Genomic DNA, 16100 nt, shown 5'->3' with positions numbered 1-16100 from the left:
CACACACAACTGATTTTATAACAAATCTCAATAATAGTGTGTTGTTAACGTTTTTTTCTATGCAGGCTTATTGGGCAAATGGAGACTTATTCCTTGTCTTTGGGCGACCAGCCAGTGGTAGAACCCAATATAGCAATACGGTCAGTTAATGTCTCTTCAGGAGGCAAGGAGGGGTCTACAGGTGTTCTCTTCACTGTACTGAAAGGTGAGCTGTTTGTTTTAAGTTCTTGTAATAGCAGAGAATATTCTGCTACCAATATATGCTCTATTCATGAAAATGTAGACTTTTATAAAATTCTGCTTTTTTCCTTCTCATAGGAACTAGCAATTCTCTGATTTCTGGTTCCACATGTGTAAATGTAGATGTAGACAAACTGAATCTCAATGAACAGGCTGAACTTCAGATCTTGCTCAACACCTCGAAAAGTAGGTCTCAAATTACGTACTTGAAAAATGTACTCAAATTCATGGAATTAATAGCTTAAAATCCATTGAGCAAAAAATTATGTTTACTTAAGTTACAAACTGAATAATTTGTGTGTGAGTATGTTTGAGCTCTGACAAATTTTGGTAATCTCAAGTCTATTATTCTAGGCCACAGAGATGATTTTTCCCCCTGTCTTTCTTTTCAAAAACACTTGGAGGGTGATAGAATTGAAATGCTCTGGCTTATGAACACAATCTGTTTTCCACCAAAAATGTAGCCAAATGGCTCAGTGTTATACTTAAAAATACACTTAAAAAGTACTAGGTCACACAAGCAGCTATTCCTGTTTCCTATTTTATCCTATCATAGGACAATATAAATAGAACCTCATGAAAAAAAATCAACGTATTTCACACACATTGTACTACTAGGTCACTTAGTATATAGCCTCTTTGTGAAAAAATATACCCTTCCTTTGAGAAACTATCAGCCAAAAAAATGTTAACTGAAACAGTATAATGTGTGAAAAGTGCTTTATCTCATCTGTTTCCAGAATTATTACATGCTACAACATGAGTGAAACTTGAGGACATTAAGTTAAGTGAAATAAACTAGTAGCAAACCAACAAATATGATATGATTCTTCTTATATATGATATCTAGAGTACTCAGTTTCATAGAGACAAATTAGAATGGTGGTTGCCAGAGGCCGGGTGGAAGAAGGAATAGAAAGTTCTTTAATGGGTACAGTGTTTAATTTTTACAAGATGAAGAGTTCCAGAGACTGGCTGCACAATAATGTGAATGTACTTCATACGACTAAACTATACATTAAAATGGTCTATATGGTCAATATTATGTTATGTGAATTTTACGACAATTAAAAATAAAAATAAGGTAAATAGTATTTAAAAAAAAGTACTAGGTCATAAACTTTGCCCATGTTTACTAGTGGAATGGTACTCACAGGCTTAAATTCATGGTACATGAATTGTACCCATGACTTGTCCTTGGGATGTTTTATGTAATTGACACAGTCATCATATAGCAGCACTAATTTTCAGTTATCTCCTAGTATGATGCTCATCATGAGCTCCTTATCATTGTGCATATAACCTTTTAGAAATTCTTATGTCTAACTTGTCGTGCCTGTAATATTCAAAGTCTAAAATTGATGATTGACTACAATAAAGCAGACTGAATGCACACATTTACTTTTATTTTCTCCCCAAATAAAAAATCCAGTGCCAAAAAGTACATATTTTAGAGAGACTAAATTCATAATTCTCATTGGTTATATAATTCTAATTGGCTAATTCTTTATTGGTTATATAAATTGCAAATATCTTCCCTCCAGTCTGTAGGTTTTACTTGGTTTTTCATGTCATTTGTCATACTCAAATTTTACTTTATAATGCACTCTAGTGCATCAATCTTTTTTTCTGTAACTGGTATTTAAGTTCATTGCTCTCCTAAAGTCACAATTATAGTCTTCTATATTGTCTTCTGAATATTTCTAGTGTTTATGTTTACATTTAGATCTTTAATGAACCTGGAATTTGTGTTTGTATTTGGTGAAAGGTAGATCTAATTTTTGATTTCATATAAACTATCATTAGAGTCAAACGGGTTGAAGTAACACTGTCTAGAGTCAAAGACTCAGATTGGACTGAAAGGAACATTTTTATATTAAGTTTTTAAAATAGACTTCAAGATTGATGTGTATAAGCAAAAATTATTGGAAATACAGGGTCACATCAACAACCTTGTGTTTCAGGGAGAAATATAAATTTACTCCAGAAACTGAAGATCAAGTAGACAAAAAATAGCTAATAAACTTAGCCTTTATATACATTTGTATAGTTTTATAGACAGAAAATAGATAATAAAAATTATTTTCAAATATCTATGGAGTGCTTCAAAAACTATTAGGCCAAATAGAAAAGCTGACACATTTTACTTATGGCTGATTCATGTTGATGTACGGCAGAAACAAACACAATATTGTAAAGCAATTATCCTTCAATTAAAAATTAATTAATTAAAAAATAAAGCTATATAGGACATAGTTCCTGACCACAATTCAATGAAACTATAAATGTACCATTAAGAATAGCCAAAATTTTATCCAGTTAGGAATTTTAAAATACCATTGTTAGAAAGGAAATTAAAGGACAGATTACAGATTCCTTGAAAATTAATAGCAATGAGAACTCCTTAGATGAAACCCTATGGAATGTGGAGAAAGATGTAATTCAAGGAAAGTGTATTTCCCTTAATAAATCTATCAGATAATATGAGAAATTGTTAAAAAATAATCATTCACCTAAAGAGGCATAAAAAGTAAAATAGTTAGCAAATCTAGAAAAAAGGAATTAATAAAATGGCATAAATTAATAAAAATGGGACATAATTAACAAATGCTAGATGGATCAACAAAATAAAATATTGATTCCATGAAGGCTAACGAAATATACACGAGTTTCTGATAAATTTGATCAGGAAAAGAGAGAGAAAATATAAATAAACATCAAGGAGGATTATATCTTGAAATATGGAGATTCTTTTAAAATCATAAGATAATGGTAAATATAATTTGTTCTAGTGAATCTAACTATCTAGATGAAAAGATGATTTTCTAATAAACAACCAGAATACTGTAGGAATGAGGAAAGGGGTGAGTAGGGAATTTCATTTTTAAATGTATATATTTGTATGGATTTGGATTTTACATCAAGCAGTCATTCTTTTATAAAAATGAGATTAAAAAGCAGCCATACTACATTTTTAAGGTTAACTTTGTCACTTAGTGTGACAAAGAAGGAACAATTTGGTGGACTCAGTGTGACATGAAAACTCTTCAGAAGCCAGTCTTTATTTCCCAGAAGAGGACAGAGTAAAGTGGGGGCTGTGGAGGGTGTGTTGGGGACTGTCAGGGCCTTACCTACCTATCTCTCAAAGCACGAGACTGATTATGCTGGTCCCACCACCACCATTTTAGTTTTCTTTGTACTTATTATGTATCTAATATATATGTGTGTATGTATATACACACAGAGACACATACACACACACACACAAATACATGCAAGCTTTTCACTTGTAAAAGATATCAGAGTTTAGGGAACTTATTCAGCTAAAATGTATATTCATTGTTGTCGCTTCTGTTGTTTTAAATATGGCCAAGCGTTCTATGAAGTGTCAGGAGGCATTTCAAAGGTGGTTCTGTTTGACCGTTGCCATGGCCAGCAGCCCTGCTGCAGAACCCCCTGTTGCAGCCAGGCTCTTGAAGGCTCCCTGAGGAACAGCTGACCAGTTTTTCCAGTGTCCTGAAGGGATATATGTCCCAGTCATCTTCCAGCCTTGGGCAAAAGCCTGTGGTTGTCTTGAAATAACAGAGCCCAGTAGTTCAAGAGCTGATGGAAAGTATTTACTCTGTTGAAAGAATCCCTGATATGTACAACTTGAGCTGCTGGCTCTGTGATTTAATAAACTGGTCTCTGCTCAGTCCCTCTGAATAGGAGCCAGACCTCCCAGAGCAGTCCTCTAGGCACTGCTGTGCTGATGACCACTCTGCTGTTTCTTATTCGATGACTGTCAGTGGGGGAAGCAACATGGTCTTGAGCTAATTGTGTTCACTGTCTCACTGCATAGAAAGCAAGAATGTTTGCTTTATACATGAGATCCTTTTGGTATTTTTTTTAGGTGGATTAGGCAGAAATTATGGTTTCCATTTAGAACATAAGGAATCTTAGGGAAAAAATTAACGTGGGTGGAATGGCCAATCATATGTTATATGTGTTAATTAGATGCTGCAGTTAAATAAAGGCAGCCAACCATTATTTTCTGTATTTCACTTGAGTGTTAAGCAGTCATGCAGTTCAGTGATGGCATGGGACTTTCTTACTTACCCTAGGGTTCCCTTATTGATTTTAGTGTCTTTTTTCCCCCCTCACAGCTAATGTCAAGGCATGTGGCTTTGTAGTGTATCAAAACAACAAGCTTTTCCAATCAAAAACTTTTATAACTAAATCAGACTTTAGTCAAAAAATTGTCTCAAGCAAAACAGATGAAAACGTGGAAGATCAGAGCGCTTCTGTTGAAATGGTCTTTAGTCCAAGGGTGAGTTTTCCCATTAACAGAAATAAATTCAGCCCACTCTTGATTACAAAAGCAGGGACAGTTTGGGAAAAAAAAAAATCCACAGAATACCTCTTTGAAAGTTTGTATGACAAGACTGACTTTAACTTCTTCCCCATCCATATTTTTATCACACTAGCTAAGTGTAAAATTAACTACTTTGAATTTTATATCCTCTTTCTTCTCCTTAATCTGTAATAAAGATGCTATGCTTTGTATCAGTACATATCATACATAATCATACAATTGATTTCTCATATGGGTAGCTCAGATGGTAAAGAATCTGCTTGCAATGCAGGAGACCTGAGTTCAATCCCTGGCTCGGGAAGATCCCCAAGAGAAGGGAATGGCAACCCACTCTATTGTTTTCGCCTGGGAAATCCCATGGACAGAGGAGTCTAGTGGGCTCTACAGTCCATTGGGTCATAAAAAGTCAGACATGACTGAGTGACTAAAACTTTCACTTCAAGCTTATCTTAGCCTATTTGATTTTTTCCACACAATTAAGCATTTTGAAAAATCAGTTGCCATTGTCTTATTAATTCACAGTACAACCAAACAGAATTCCAGCTTCATTCCTATGCCTGCGTCTATTGGAATTTTTCCATGAAGGATTGGGACACATATGGCTGTCGCAAAGAGGGGGCCATTGATGGATTTCTACGCTGCCACTGCAACCATACTACTAACTTTGCCGTATTGATGGTAAGGGTTTACATGGTAATCTCTTTCTGGACAAGAGTTTTACTTATACCCAATTGTGTTATGTGCTGATTGGAGATAATTGGGGATTAGTTTACATAGATACTCAACTCAACTTTGATTAAATGGGAAAACAAGGAATGAAGTTAGAGAATGAAAAAAAAAAGTGCTGGTAAAGGCAATTAGAATAGAGTTTTTTGCAAAATAGTCTCAAGATAGTTGAATTCAGTACTGTGTATTTAATAATGAGAAGGGAGCCCATGTGCAAAAGAGGAGCTGACAGACTCCATTCAACTTGCATGTCTGAAGCATGAAGTTGCTACAGCCAGAGGTAAGGCTGTATAGCTGAGTGCTAAAGATGGCTCAGCATGTACACAGCTGTGCGTGAGTCTGAATAAGTTACTCAGAGCTTTTTCCATTATAGCATCTAAGTTACTAAATGTATGCCAGAAGGTATAAGAGGAAGAGCTTTCTAATTCAACTTGTCCCATAGTTCCTCTAGGTGTTCTTTTCACTCTAATGCTACCCTGTATGAGTAACTGGTAACATCTGTGGTATCCAGGTGTTTATATACCTCTTGAGAGTTCTTGAACTGACCTTGTTAGGAAGAGGAGCTTCATTTATTGCATTTCCAGAAACTATTATTCTGGCAAAAGGAAAAATATTTATTTTTTATGCTAGATGCAATGTTTTTATACTGCAGTGGAATGGGGAGGGATGTAGACTATCTTCCCTTTATTAAGGGGCTCTTAACACTATAAATCTTCCAAAGAAGTGGATGTTTTAATTTTCTGTTAGCTAAGAAATATTCGTGTTTGGGAAGCCAATGGGGATCAGAACATACTGGTATAGCATAGAATATCAAATTATAGAGTCTTGCTTTTAAGATATTTTTGAAGTAATTATCATTTTCTTATTTTAATTACCAAATATTTAAAATTGATTTTGATTATTTTATAACTTGCATTATAGAGAGATCTGCTTTCTCAGTCAGAAAATAGTAAAGATACAATTTTAATGTTTTTGATATCTTAAGATCATTAGTATTACTGAATAGCTGTGTAAAAGTCAGATTGCTTTACATATTAAATGATACAGGTTATACTTTCATAGTTTTTTTCCTCCTGTTTTGAGGTCAAACTTTCAACTGTTCTTACTAATATCTGAATCTGCCTCAATGCCCACATATTAATATTTATCATTACTTTTGAGTTGCAAAATTTTAAAAAAGGTGATTAGAATTGTATTACTTTGTAAAGTTTAAGAGCAGATAAACTCTGAGTGAAAAGATGATTTCTAAGATCTAAAGATCTATATATTCTATGATTCTTTGTCATCTACTTAGTATACTACACATAGGAAGTAATGTGACATTTTTGTCTTATAATTTTTTAAACATAGTTTTGTTTATATTTATTTATTTTTAGCTGTGCTGGGTCTTTGTTGCTGCACGGCCTTTTCTCTAGTTGCGGTACACAGGCTGCTCATTGCGGTGGCTTCTCATTGCGGTGGCTTCTCTTGTTGAGGAGCACAGGCTCTAGTGTACGAGGGTTTCAGTAGCTGTGGTACTTGGGTTCAATAGTTGGTGGATGGGCCTAGTGGCTCCATGGCATGTGGGATCTTCGCAGATCAAGGATTGAACCTGTGGCCCTTGCATTAGTAAGCAGATTCTTTACCACTGAGCCACCAGGAAAGCCCTTATGATATTTTTTAAATGAAGTTTATTTTTATTTTTTTCCTACTAAAGCAATACATACTCAATGCATATAGAGTGAAAGTCTACTTACTAAGCAGAAATATGCTGATATGGGAAAATGTTTATGATATCTAAACAGTAAAATAGCAATTTGAAAATAATCTGATTATGTTAACAAAACCCTGTATATTTGTGCAAGAGACATAGGTAATATTTGTAAACACATTAAAATAAAGGTCACCTCTGGGGAATTCCCTGGTGGTCCAGTTGTTAGGCTGTGCTTTTCCACTGCAGAGGGCACAGGTTTGATCCTTGGTTGGGGAACTAAGACAAGCCACCTGGCAGAGCCAAAGTAAAAATGTCATCTCTGGAGAAGAGATGGTAGGGTTTGATGTGGGGTAATAGCAGTAAAGAGGAACTTGTGTGTTTTAAAATTATATCTCTATATTTAACTTTCATGTTTTATAAATAAGCATACACAGCTTTTCTAATAATAATTTGAAAAATTAAAAAGTACAGGCAGGCAAAAATAATTCTATACATATGTCTCTATTCACCCAGTGACCACCATTATTACCTCTCTACATTTCTAAGAGTACATACTCATATGGAACATACTTTTCTGAGACTATATACTAAAATACTGGGGTAGATATAGGTATATTTCACAAAGGTTAGGTCCCCCTTTCTAAAAGCAAAAATGAACAGGCTCTTGTGAATATCTTTTCATATCCAGAAGAGTATTTCTGCAACTTTATTTTTAGTACATGAGCTTAGATATGCAGGTTTCCCCTTGGATTACAGTTGTGCATACGAATAATATAACAGGTAAATAAAACAACTCTAGCCAATTTAGATAACACAAACAACTTTGATTTTAGACATGAGTAATAGTGTTTATGTCTTCCCTCACTGAATTAGATAACTGTTCTCAAGCTGCTATTTCATGAATACTGCTTAGAGATGAAGGGGTTGATTTATTTCCTTTTAAAATATATCTTTATATAAAAAGACATATCTGGATATTTTGACCAATATATTTGACTGTTTCAACCAATGTAACTCTTTGTGATGTTGACTTTCATAAATATTTCAGAGTAGCTATTTTAAAACAATGCGTCTTAACTTATTTTCCAGAGTTTCAAAAAGGAATATAAATATCCTGAATCACTAGATGTATTTTCCACATTTGGATGTGCACTGTCCACTGCTGGTCTGGCTCTCACAATTATATTTCAGATCGGTACCAGGTAAGAAGGGAAGCAGGCTCATCTCATGAGAGAAATTGTTACCCTGATATTATTTCCTCTCAGCGTATTTCAGTTAGAATACAGCCTCTTGGAACTAGAAAGGAAATGAGATTTAGTTCATCGTGCTCATTTTATAGGATACTCAGCCCTGGAGAGGCTAAGAAATATTCATAAATAAATATAGAACTACAAAATATGTTAAGTGACTTGAAGGAAAATTACATACCATGTTTATCACATAAAATTAATGTTGTCCTATAGCTCATTAATGGGCTTCCCTGGTGGCTCAGTGGTATGGAATCCGCCTGCCAAGCAGGAGACATAGATTTGATCCCCGGGTAAGGAAGATCCCCTGGAGAAGGAAATGGGAACCCACTCAAATATTCTTGCTTGGAAAGTTTCATGGACAGAGGAGTCTGGTGGGCTCCAGTCGATGGGGTCCCAAAAGAGTCAGATACGACTAAATAACAACACTAACTCATTAATGCCATAGTTCCTTAGTATTGAATAGAAGCGTAACTACCAATTTGCATTTGCAAAAGAAAGAAACATTGCTAATCAGCAAGCTTTTGAGAATAAGAGTAAATTTTAAACTATATTAATATTTCAAATGGTAAAACATTTTAAAAGATTTTTAAATATAGTTTTTTTTAACTAATTTTAAAAATAAGCATAAACACATATTTCTTTCTACTTTGACCTCCTCACTCAAGATCCAATTTTGCATAGCTCTTGTTATTTTTTGTCACATGCTACATTTGTAACAATCTGTAAATGTAAGCATGTTCATTTATGAGCTTATTGGTCTACTGTTTTCCCGTTAAGCATGAAAATTGATGTGGCCTCCTTTGCTTTTGTTGTTGCTGTTTTCTCTTGTCTTGTTTTTATAAGTCCATCCCAGGGCTGAGCACAGTTCCTGGCCCATGGTGGAGGGGTATCTGTGGAATAAATGGGTCGCTTGTGCATTCCCACCTGGTTTCTTCTCAAACTCAAGATGTCTCACAATGCTTCTTTTTTTCAGAATTATTTCTTCCGGATAAATTTCTTCACTGTTTTCTCAGATGTGTAGATTCAGGGATCTTTTATTCTAAAGGTATTGCTACTTAAACATTTTTTCCCCTGAAGTTCGATTTATAAAAAATTAAAAGTCTACAGAAAAGTTGAAAGAGAATACTGAATACCCATATACCCTTCACTTGGATTCACCAGTTATTAATATTTTGTTTTCTCTCTTTTTCTGTTTTTTCCTGAAATTTTGAAAGTAAGTTGTAAACATCATGACCATCATCTCTAAATTCTTTAAGCATGTATGTATTTCCTAAGAACAAGGGCACTGCTACATAATATTATTATCCTCAGAAAATTTAACTCAAGAATTTAACATTAATATAATGTTATCATGTTAATATCCATATTCACATTTCTCCAGTTGTTCTAGAAATGTCCATTTTGGCTGTTTTCCAACCCCCTCAATTTATTTAGTTATTGTGTCTCTTTAGTCACCTTTGGCCTACAGTGTGAGGCTCTCAGCAGCAAGTGAGGAGGTAAATATAAAACTATGAACAAGACAGATCATTTCCCTTGGAATTTACTTTCTTGGGGAGAAGACAGACATTATACACATATATACAGAAATAAATATACAATTATAAATTGTGGTAAGTGCCTTGAAGGAAAATTACATGCCATGTAATTTTAAGTCTGTCACATAAAGTGAAAGCTCTTCTGTCTGTGCTTTCATTTGAAAAGACACTAGAACATTTATTTGATCCCATCTGAATAAGCTGTGGTAGCTGCATAATTATTATGTTTGCCTACGATCTCACTCCAATTGTCATCAATGTTGTAAAATCATAAAGCATATATTAATATAATTGGCAAACAGATTTGTTCATCAGATTCTGAGACATTAGAAATAGAGGAGTACTTGAAGGTGTTAGAACTTTAAGCACATTAATGTTCAGGTCAGTTCAGTTCAGTCACTCAGTCGTGTCCGACTCTTTGCGACCCCATGAATCGCAGTACACCAGGCCTCCCTGTCCATCACCATCTCCCGGAGTTCACTCAGACTCATGTCCATCGAGTCAGTAATGCCATCCAGCCATCTCATCCTCTGTCGTCCCCTTCTCTTCCTGCCCCCAATCCCTCCCAGCATCAGAGTCTTTTCCAATGAGTCATCTCTTCGCATCAGGTGGCTAAAGTACTGGAGTTTCAGCTTTAGCATCAGTCCTTCCAAAGAAATCCCAGGGCTGATCTCCTTCAGAATGGACTGGTTGGATCTCCTTGCAGTCCAAGGGACTCTCAAGAGTCTTCTCCAACACCACAGTTCAAAAGCATCAATTCTTTGGCGCTCAGCCTTCTTCACATCCAACTCTCACATCCATACATGACCACAGGAAAAACCATAGCCTTGACTAGACGGACCTTAGTCGGCAAAGTAATGTCTCTGCTTTTGAATATACTATCTAGGTTGGTCATAACTTTTCTTCCAAGGAGTAAGTGTCTTTTAATTTCCTGGCTGCAGTCACCATCTGCACTGATTTGGGAGCCCCCCAAAATAAAGTCTGCCATTGTTTCCACTGTTTCCCCATCTATTTGCCATGAAGTGATGGGACTGGATATCATGATCTTAGTTTTCTGAATGTTGTGGTTTAAGCCAACTTTTTCACTCTCCTCTTTTACTTTCATCAAGAGGCTTTTTAGTTCCTCTTTACTTTCTGCCATAAGGGTGGTGTCATCTGCATATCTGAGGTTATTGATATTTCTCCCGGCACTCTTGATTCCAGCTTGTGCTTCCTCCAGCCCAGCGTTTCTCATGATGTACTCTGCATAGAAGTTAAATAAGCAGGGTGACAATATACAGCCTTGACGTACTCCTTTTCCTATTTGGAACCAGTGTGTTGTTCCATGTCCAGTTCTAACTGTTGCTGCCTGACCTGCATACATTAGAAGCTCTGTTTTACACTAGAAGACCTTGTTGTGGGCCATAGAAATAGAAACATATTGTGGACTAAGCACCACTTTGTCTGATGGATAATGTGGTCCTGGCTGCCAGGCCATCTGCTGCATTCCTTTAGTTGTATCAGGTCACTTGGAGGGGGATACACAAGGCCTGGAAATTTGTGGAAATAGAGTTCACAAAAGGGCATTTCTGGAGAACAGCTATCACCTTTGATTAGAACACAGTTTCAAGAAAGGAGGTATCAACCTGTTTTCTTGAACTCGCTTCTTTGTGGGAATCAGATGAGGAGAGATTGTTTCTCTGATGTAGTTGGGAAGGTCTGTCTGCCAAGCTGGTCCAACTGGGTTATGAGCTAGGTTTACATGGGTAATAATCCTTTTGTTACCTCGTGATTTCACTAGAGTTTCTTTTTTTGTAGCTGTTTTGTTTATTTAATTATATTTTTTATTTTCAGGAAAGTCAGAAAAACCTCAGTAACCTGGGTGTTGGTTAGTCTGTGTGTATCAATGTTGATCTTCAACCTCTTCTTCGTGTTTGGAATTGAAAACTCCAATAAGAACACAAAGACAAGTAATAGTGACACCAATAATATTGACTTGAGTAATAATGTAATGCTCAGGCAAGACACTGTGGTCATCTCGAATCCCAAGTGCACTGCAGTTGCTGTCTTACTGCACTATTTTGGGTTAGCGACCTTTGTCTGGATGGGACTCAGTGCTGCCCAGCTCTGTTTCCTTCTAATTAGGACCATGAAGCCTCTTCCCCGGCATTTCATCCTTTTTAATTCTTTAATTGGATGGGGTAAGTGTTTGCTTCTCCACTTTCTCAGAAATTTAATTTTGTTGAAATCATTTAATTTAAACAAACACCTATTGAAGAGCTAGTTGTACAAGGCCTTAAGATAGGGGAGATGGAACATCCAGCAATCACTAAGAGTGACTTCTGTCTAGTGAAGGAGTGTCTTCTGTGAAGAGGAAAGATATGATCAAGGCAGGTATCCTAAACACATCATGCTGCTGCTCCTGCTGCTAAGTCACGTCAGTCGTGTCCGACTCTGTGCGACCCCATAGACAGCAGCCCACCAGGCTCCCCCATGCCTGAGATTCTCCAGGCAAGAACACTGGAGTGGGGTGCCATTTCCTTCTCCAATGCATGAAAGTGAAAAGTGAAAGTGAAGTCGCTCAGTCGTGTCCGACTCTTTGCAACCCCATGGACTGCAGCCTACCAGCCTCCTCCGTCCATGGGATTTTCCAGGCAAGAGTACTGGAGTGGGGTAACACATCATGAGCTAACTTCAAAATATTTATTTCCTTTAACATCTCTGTTAATTAGACTTGAGATTTAGACCACATGTAATCAACCTTCTGGCTACTTAAAGAAAATATTTCAAGGCAGTCAGAGGGACTCTTTTAAGAAAAATAATTTGAAAATTTTAATGGGTTCCTACAAAGGAGAGTTGTTTTAGTGTTATCTAAATTTAAGTTTATTCAAATGAAAGAGAAATTGAGCCACTTAAGAGTGGACATTGTGTTAACAGTTACAAAAAGATTGGAAATGGTATAGAATTGTTATGCATAGCCAACACTGAAAGGGAAAATAAAATACTGAAAAACTGTGTCCACTGTTGACCTGCATCTGTAAATCACTTAGTACATTGTCTATAGTAGAAAGAACAATATATACTGAAAAAGGTCAGATGTATAATTCATTCATAGTCTTTTATAATTAATCCCAGGTTTGGGTAAATTATTTATTCTGCAATTCTCTTTATCACATAGGAGTCCCGGCTATAGTGGTAGCTGTGACAGTGGGAATTATTTGTTCTCAGAATGGAAATAATTCACAGTGGGAGTTAGACTACCGGCAAGAGGAAATGTAAGTTTTATTTTTTTAATGCCCGTTTTTTGTTTTTTTTTTTTTAAGAGTAACTATTCAATGACATCAGTCCAAAGGTACTTGTAATATGCATCTCACTTTATAATTGTCATATTATAACTGTGTATTTCAAATTCTCAAAGAGCACATGATATTTTAAATGTGATGATATGAAAACTTCCTGTGATAAATCCATTTACAAAGCAAGTAATTACCTTCCTTCTAAATTTATAAATGTGAACTTTTTAATATTAAATTTGTCTTCTTTCACTACCTCTGAAAATCATAGGAAACAAGAAATGTGATCCTTAGTAACCCCTTATCTTAGTTTCTTATCTAAAAAATGGGAATAACAATAATAGTAATACCTGCTCTGGGGTTAATGTGAGGGATCAAACTAGTGTGAAAACATTTTCTAACTGGAGCACTCTCCATGCTTATGAACCAATTCTGTGTTGATATGATTATAATGAGTGTTTCATGATGATTTATCACACATAAATTCTCTCTGTGACTCCAGCGTGAATAATTAACTGTCAATAATGGGAGTACCTGCATGTATACATTGTTATATTTAAAACAGATAACCAACAGGGACCTATTGTATCGCACATGGAACTCTGCTCAATGTTATGTGTCAGGCTGGATGGGAGGGGAGTTTGGGGGAGAATGGATACACGTATATGTATGGCTGAGTCCCTTTGCTATTCACCTGAAACTACCACAACACTGTTAATCGGCTATACTCCAATACAACATAAAAAGTTTAAAGTTTGGGGAAAAAAACAATGGGAGTAACTGAATGCATGGTATTTGCTTGAGGAGATGGTATTTGTATGAGGAAACTGAGACAAAAGCTCTATGTGTATTTCTGCTGCCAAATGGTAACTGCTTTTTAATTTATTTTCCCTTCTTATTTTATAAATGCAACCATTCTTATCCTTGGATTCTGCTTTAATTCTCAGACCAACTTAGATCAGAACAGAACTCTCGGAAATGTGCAAGTATACACAAGGGAAGGCTGTGGCGTCAGGGCGCTCACCTGTTTCTAGGGCTGACTATGACCAAGTGTAAAATAGGGAGCTAACTGCCTGGCTTGACTTTAGCGGCCACATGCTCCAGGCACTATTTTTTTCTGTTTAACTGAGAATAAATATCTTTTGATGGGTTTTAAAATTTTAATTCCACAATTGAAGATCAAGAGTAAGATGCAAATATCTCATGGGAGAGGTAATTCACCTCAAATTGCATTATTATTAATTTCCTACCCTAACTGAGCCACAGGGTTAGACCCATGCCTATAGAAGTCTTCAGTGGAAAGAGGCCCGCTGTCTTAAATTTATTCACTCTGAGGTGTAAAGAACTGAGAGCAGATTCTTTGCTGAGTACAGTATTAGATGTTAGGCAAGACACTGGCGACTGAAAATAAGAGTTGGGAAGAAAGGAAAGGATGTGTAACATGAATATCAGCTTCATCTTGGACCCTTATTCTCCCTTTCCACCCTGTACACATGCATCAAAGTTTACATTTCTTCAGGATATATTTAGAAAGAGGAAAGACTTTTTTGGGTTTTCTTGAGTTATGCTCCCAGAAATTGCTTCTCAATATACCGTACTCCCTGTCCCCCAACCATGGCTCCCAGGGCTACCAGTCATGTCTGAAATCCCTACCCCAGTTCCCTTGATGTACTGCTACCTCTGCCAGGACCCAGCTAAGGGGTGATTGCAGGACAGGCCATACTCCTGTTTAATGCTCTATCTCCCAGATCTCTGTCCTACCATATAGGCTCTTCCAGACTTTCCTGAAGCGTTATTTATAGTAACCATTGGGAAATTATAATGCTCGAGGGAGAATTTTCTGGAAGCTATGCTCTATCTGCTACAGCTATCTTTTCCCATGTTTCATGACAAAATCAAGGAGTTAAAAGCTTCATCGGAGGTTCACCTATAATACTCTTCAGACCTCAGGTTCATAGCTGTTGATCAGATTCAACTTTGAGCTTGTGACTCTTGAATCTTAATTCTATAAATTCCATTCCTACAAGGATCAGTCTCCATGTAGAATCCATGTCTTCCCAGCAGTCTCAAAATCTGAGTTATTAGGTTCAGAATAACTAAAGAGAGGCTCGTGAGAACAAATCTATAATGACTATCCCTCCAAGTAACACAGAAGACGGGGGAGGGGAGGAGGTGCCTCTTCCTCAGGCACACCTCTTCACGGCCACAGGCATCCAAGCCTGTTCCCCGTCCAGGTCTCCCCATCTGTGTGAGGTAACTGCGGACCTTATAGACATTTGAAAGCACATACACACACGACAAACGGAGAAGGCAATGGCACCCCACTCCAGCACTCTTGCCTGGAAAATCCCACTGACAAAGGAGCCTGGTGGGCTGCAGTCCATGGGATCGTGAAGAGTCAGACACGACTGAGCGACTTCCCTTTCACTTTTCACTTTTATGCACTGGAGAAGGAAATGGCAACCCACTCCAGTGTTCTTGCCTGGAGAATCCCAGGCATGGGGGTGCCTGGTGGGCTGCCGTCTATGGGGTCGCACAGAGTCGGACACGACTGAAATGACTTAGCAGCAGCAACCCAGATGACAAAAGTACAAATAGTAATTCTTAGAAATTGTGTTGTCTAAAGTTTAAACAACTCAAGACTCAAAGAGATAAAGATAATCTTTGTCTTGTTTCGTAACTCGCAAGTCTCTCTTTATCCAATAGAGCTGGATGTTCGTTTTCTTTCTCTATTCTATCCTTCTCTTTTAAACTGTGTTTCTCTAGGCTGCCTGGGTCAGAAATATGTCCATCTATTTAATTTAAAACTTTGATGGCCACTTGCTTAGTCACCAAAGAAGTATCTTGAGATTTTAAAGTGCTTCTCAATAGGATTTTATGAAATTCTTAGCCAAGTGCCCTCCTATTTCTTCTGTGTAGGGGATTGTGAGGTTGGGGATGGCAGGGGTGGGGGTTGTCCTTTGGTTACAGATGAAAGGACAGGAAAGCCAAAAACCCTGAAGATAAATTTTGCTCTTTCTCAACATTTTA

At 36.8% G+C, this 16100-nt stretch overlaps 1 protein-coding gene across 2 annotated transcripts in view; it reads left to right on the top strand.

Moving 5' to 3' along the window:
• The window catches only part of ADGRG7 (adhesion G protein-coupled receptor G7), a 63120-nt gene that overhangs the window by 34450 nt on the left and 12570 nt on the right, over positions 1-16100 (top strand). The window contains exons 7-13 of one of the 2 annotated variants that reach the window (XM_040225873.1): positions 66-205; positions 319-426; positions 4386-4549; positions 5117-5272; positions 8103-8215; positions 11632-11978; positions 12956-13052. In XM_040225873.1, coding sequence (XP_040081807.1) covers positions 66-205; positions 319-426; positions 4386-4549; positions 5117-5272; positions 8103-8215; positions 11632-11978; positions 12956-13052 — 1125 coding nt within the window. The remainder of the gene's footprint in view (positions 1-65; positions 206-318; positions 427-4385; positions 4550-5116; positions 5273-8102; positions 8216-11631; positions 11979-12955; positions 13053-16100) is intronic. The other variant, XM_040225881.1, reaches the window with a different exon arrangement.

This window comes from Oryx dammah, unplaced genomic scaffold, assembly GCF_014754425.2.
Source record: "Oryx dammah isolate SB20612 unplaced genomic scaffold, SCBI_Odam_1.1 HiC_scaffold_2, whole genome shotgun sequence".
Classification (NCBI taxonomy): Eukaryota; Metazoa; Chordata; class Mammalia; order Artiodactyla; family Bovidae; genus Oryx; species Oryx dammah.
The sequence above is the reverse complement of the archived record's forward strand: the minus strand, read 5'-3'. Positions and strand labels throughout refer to the sequence as shown.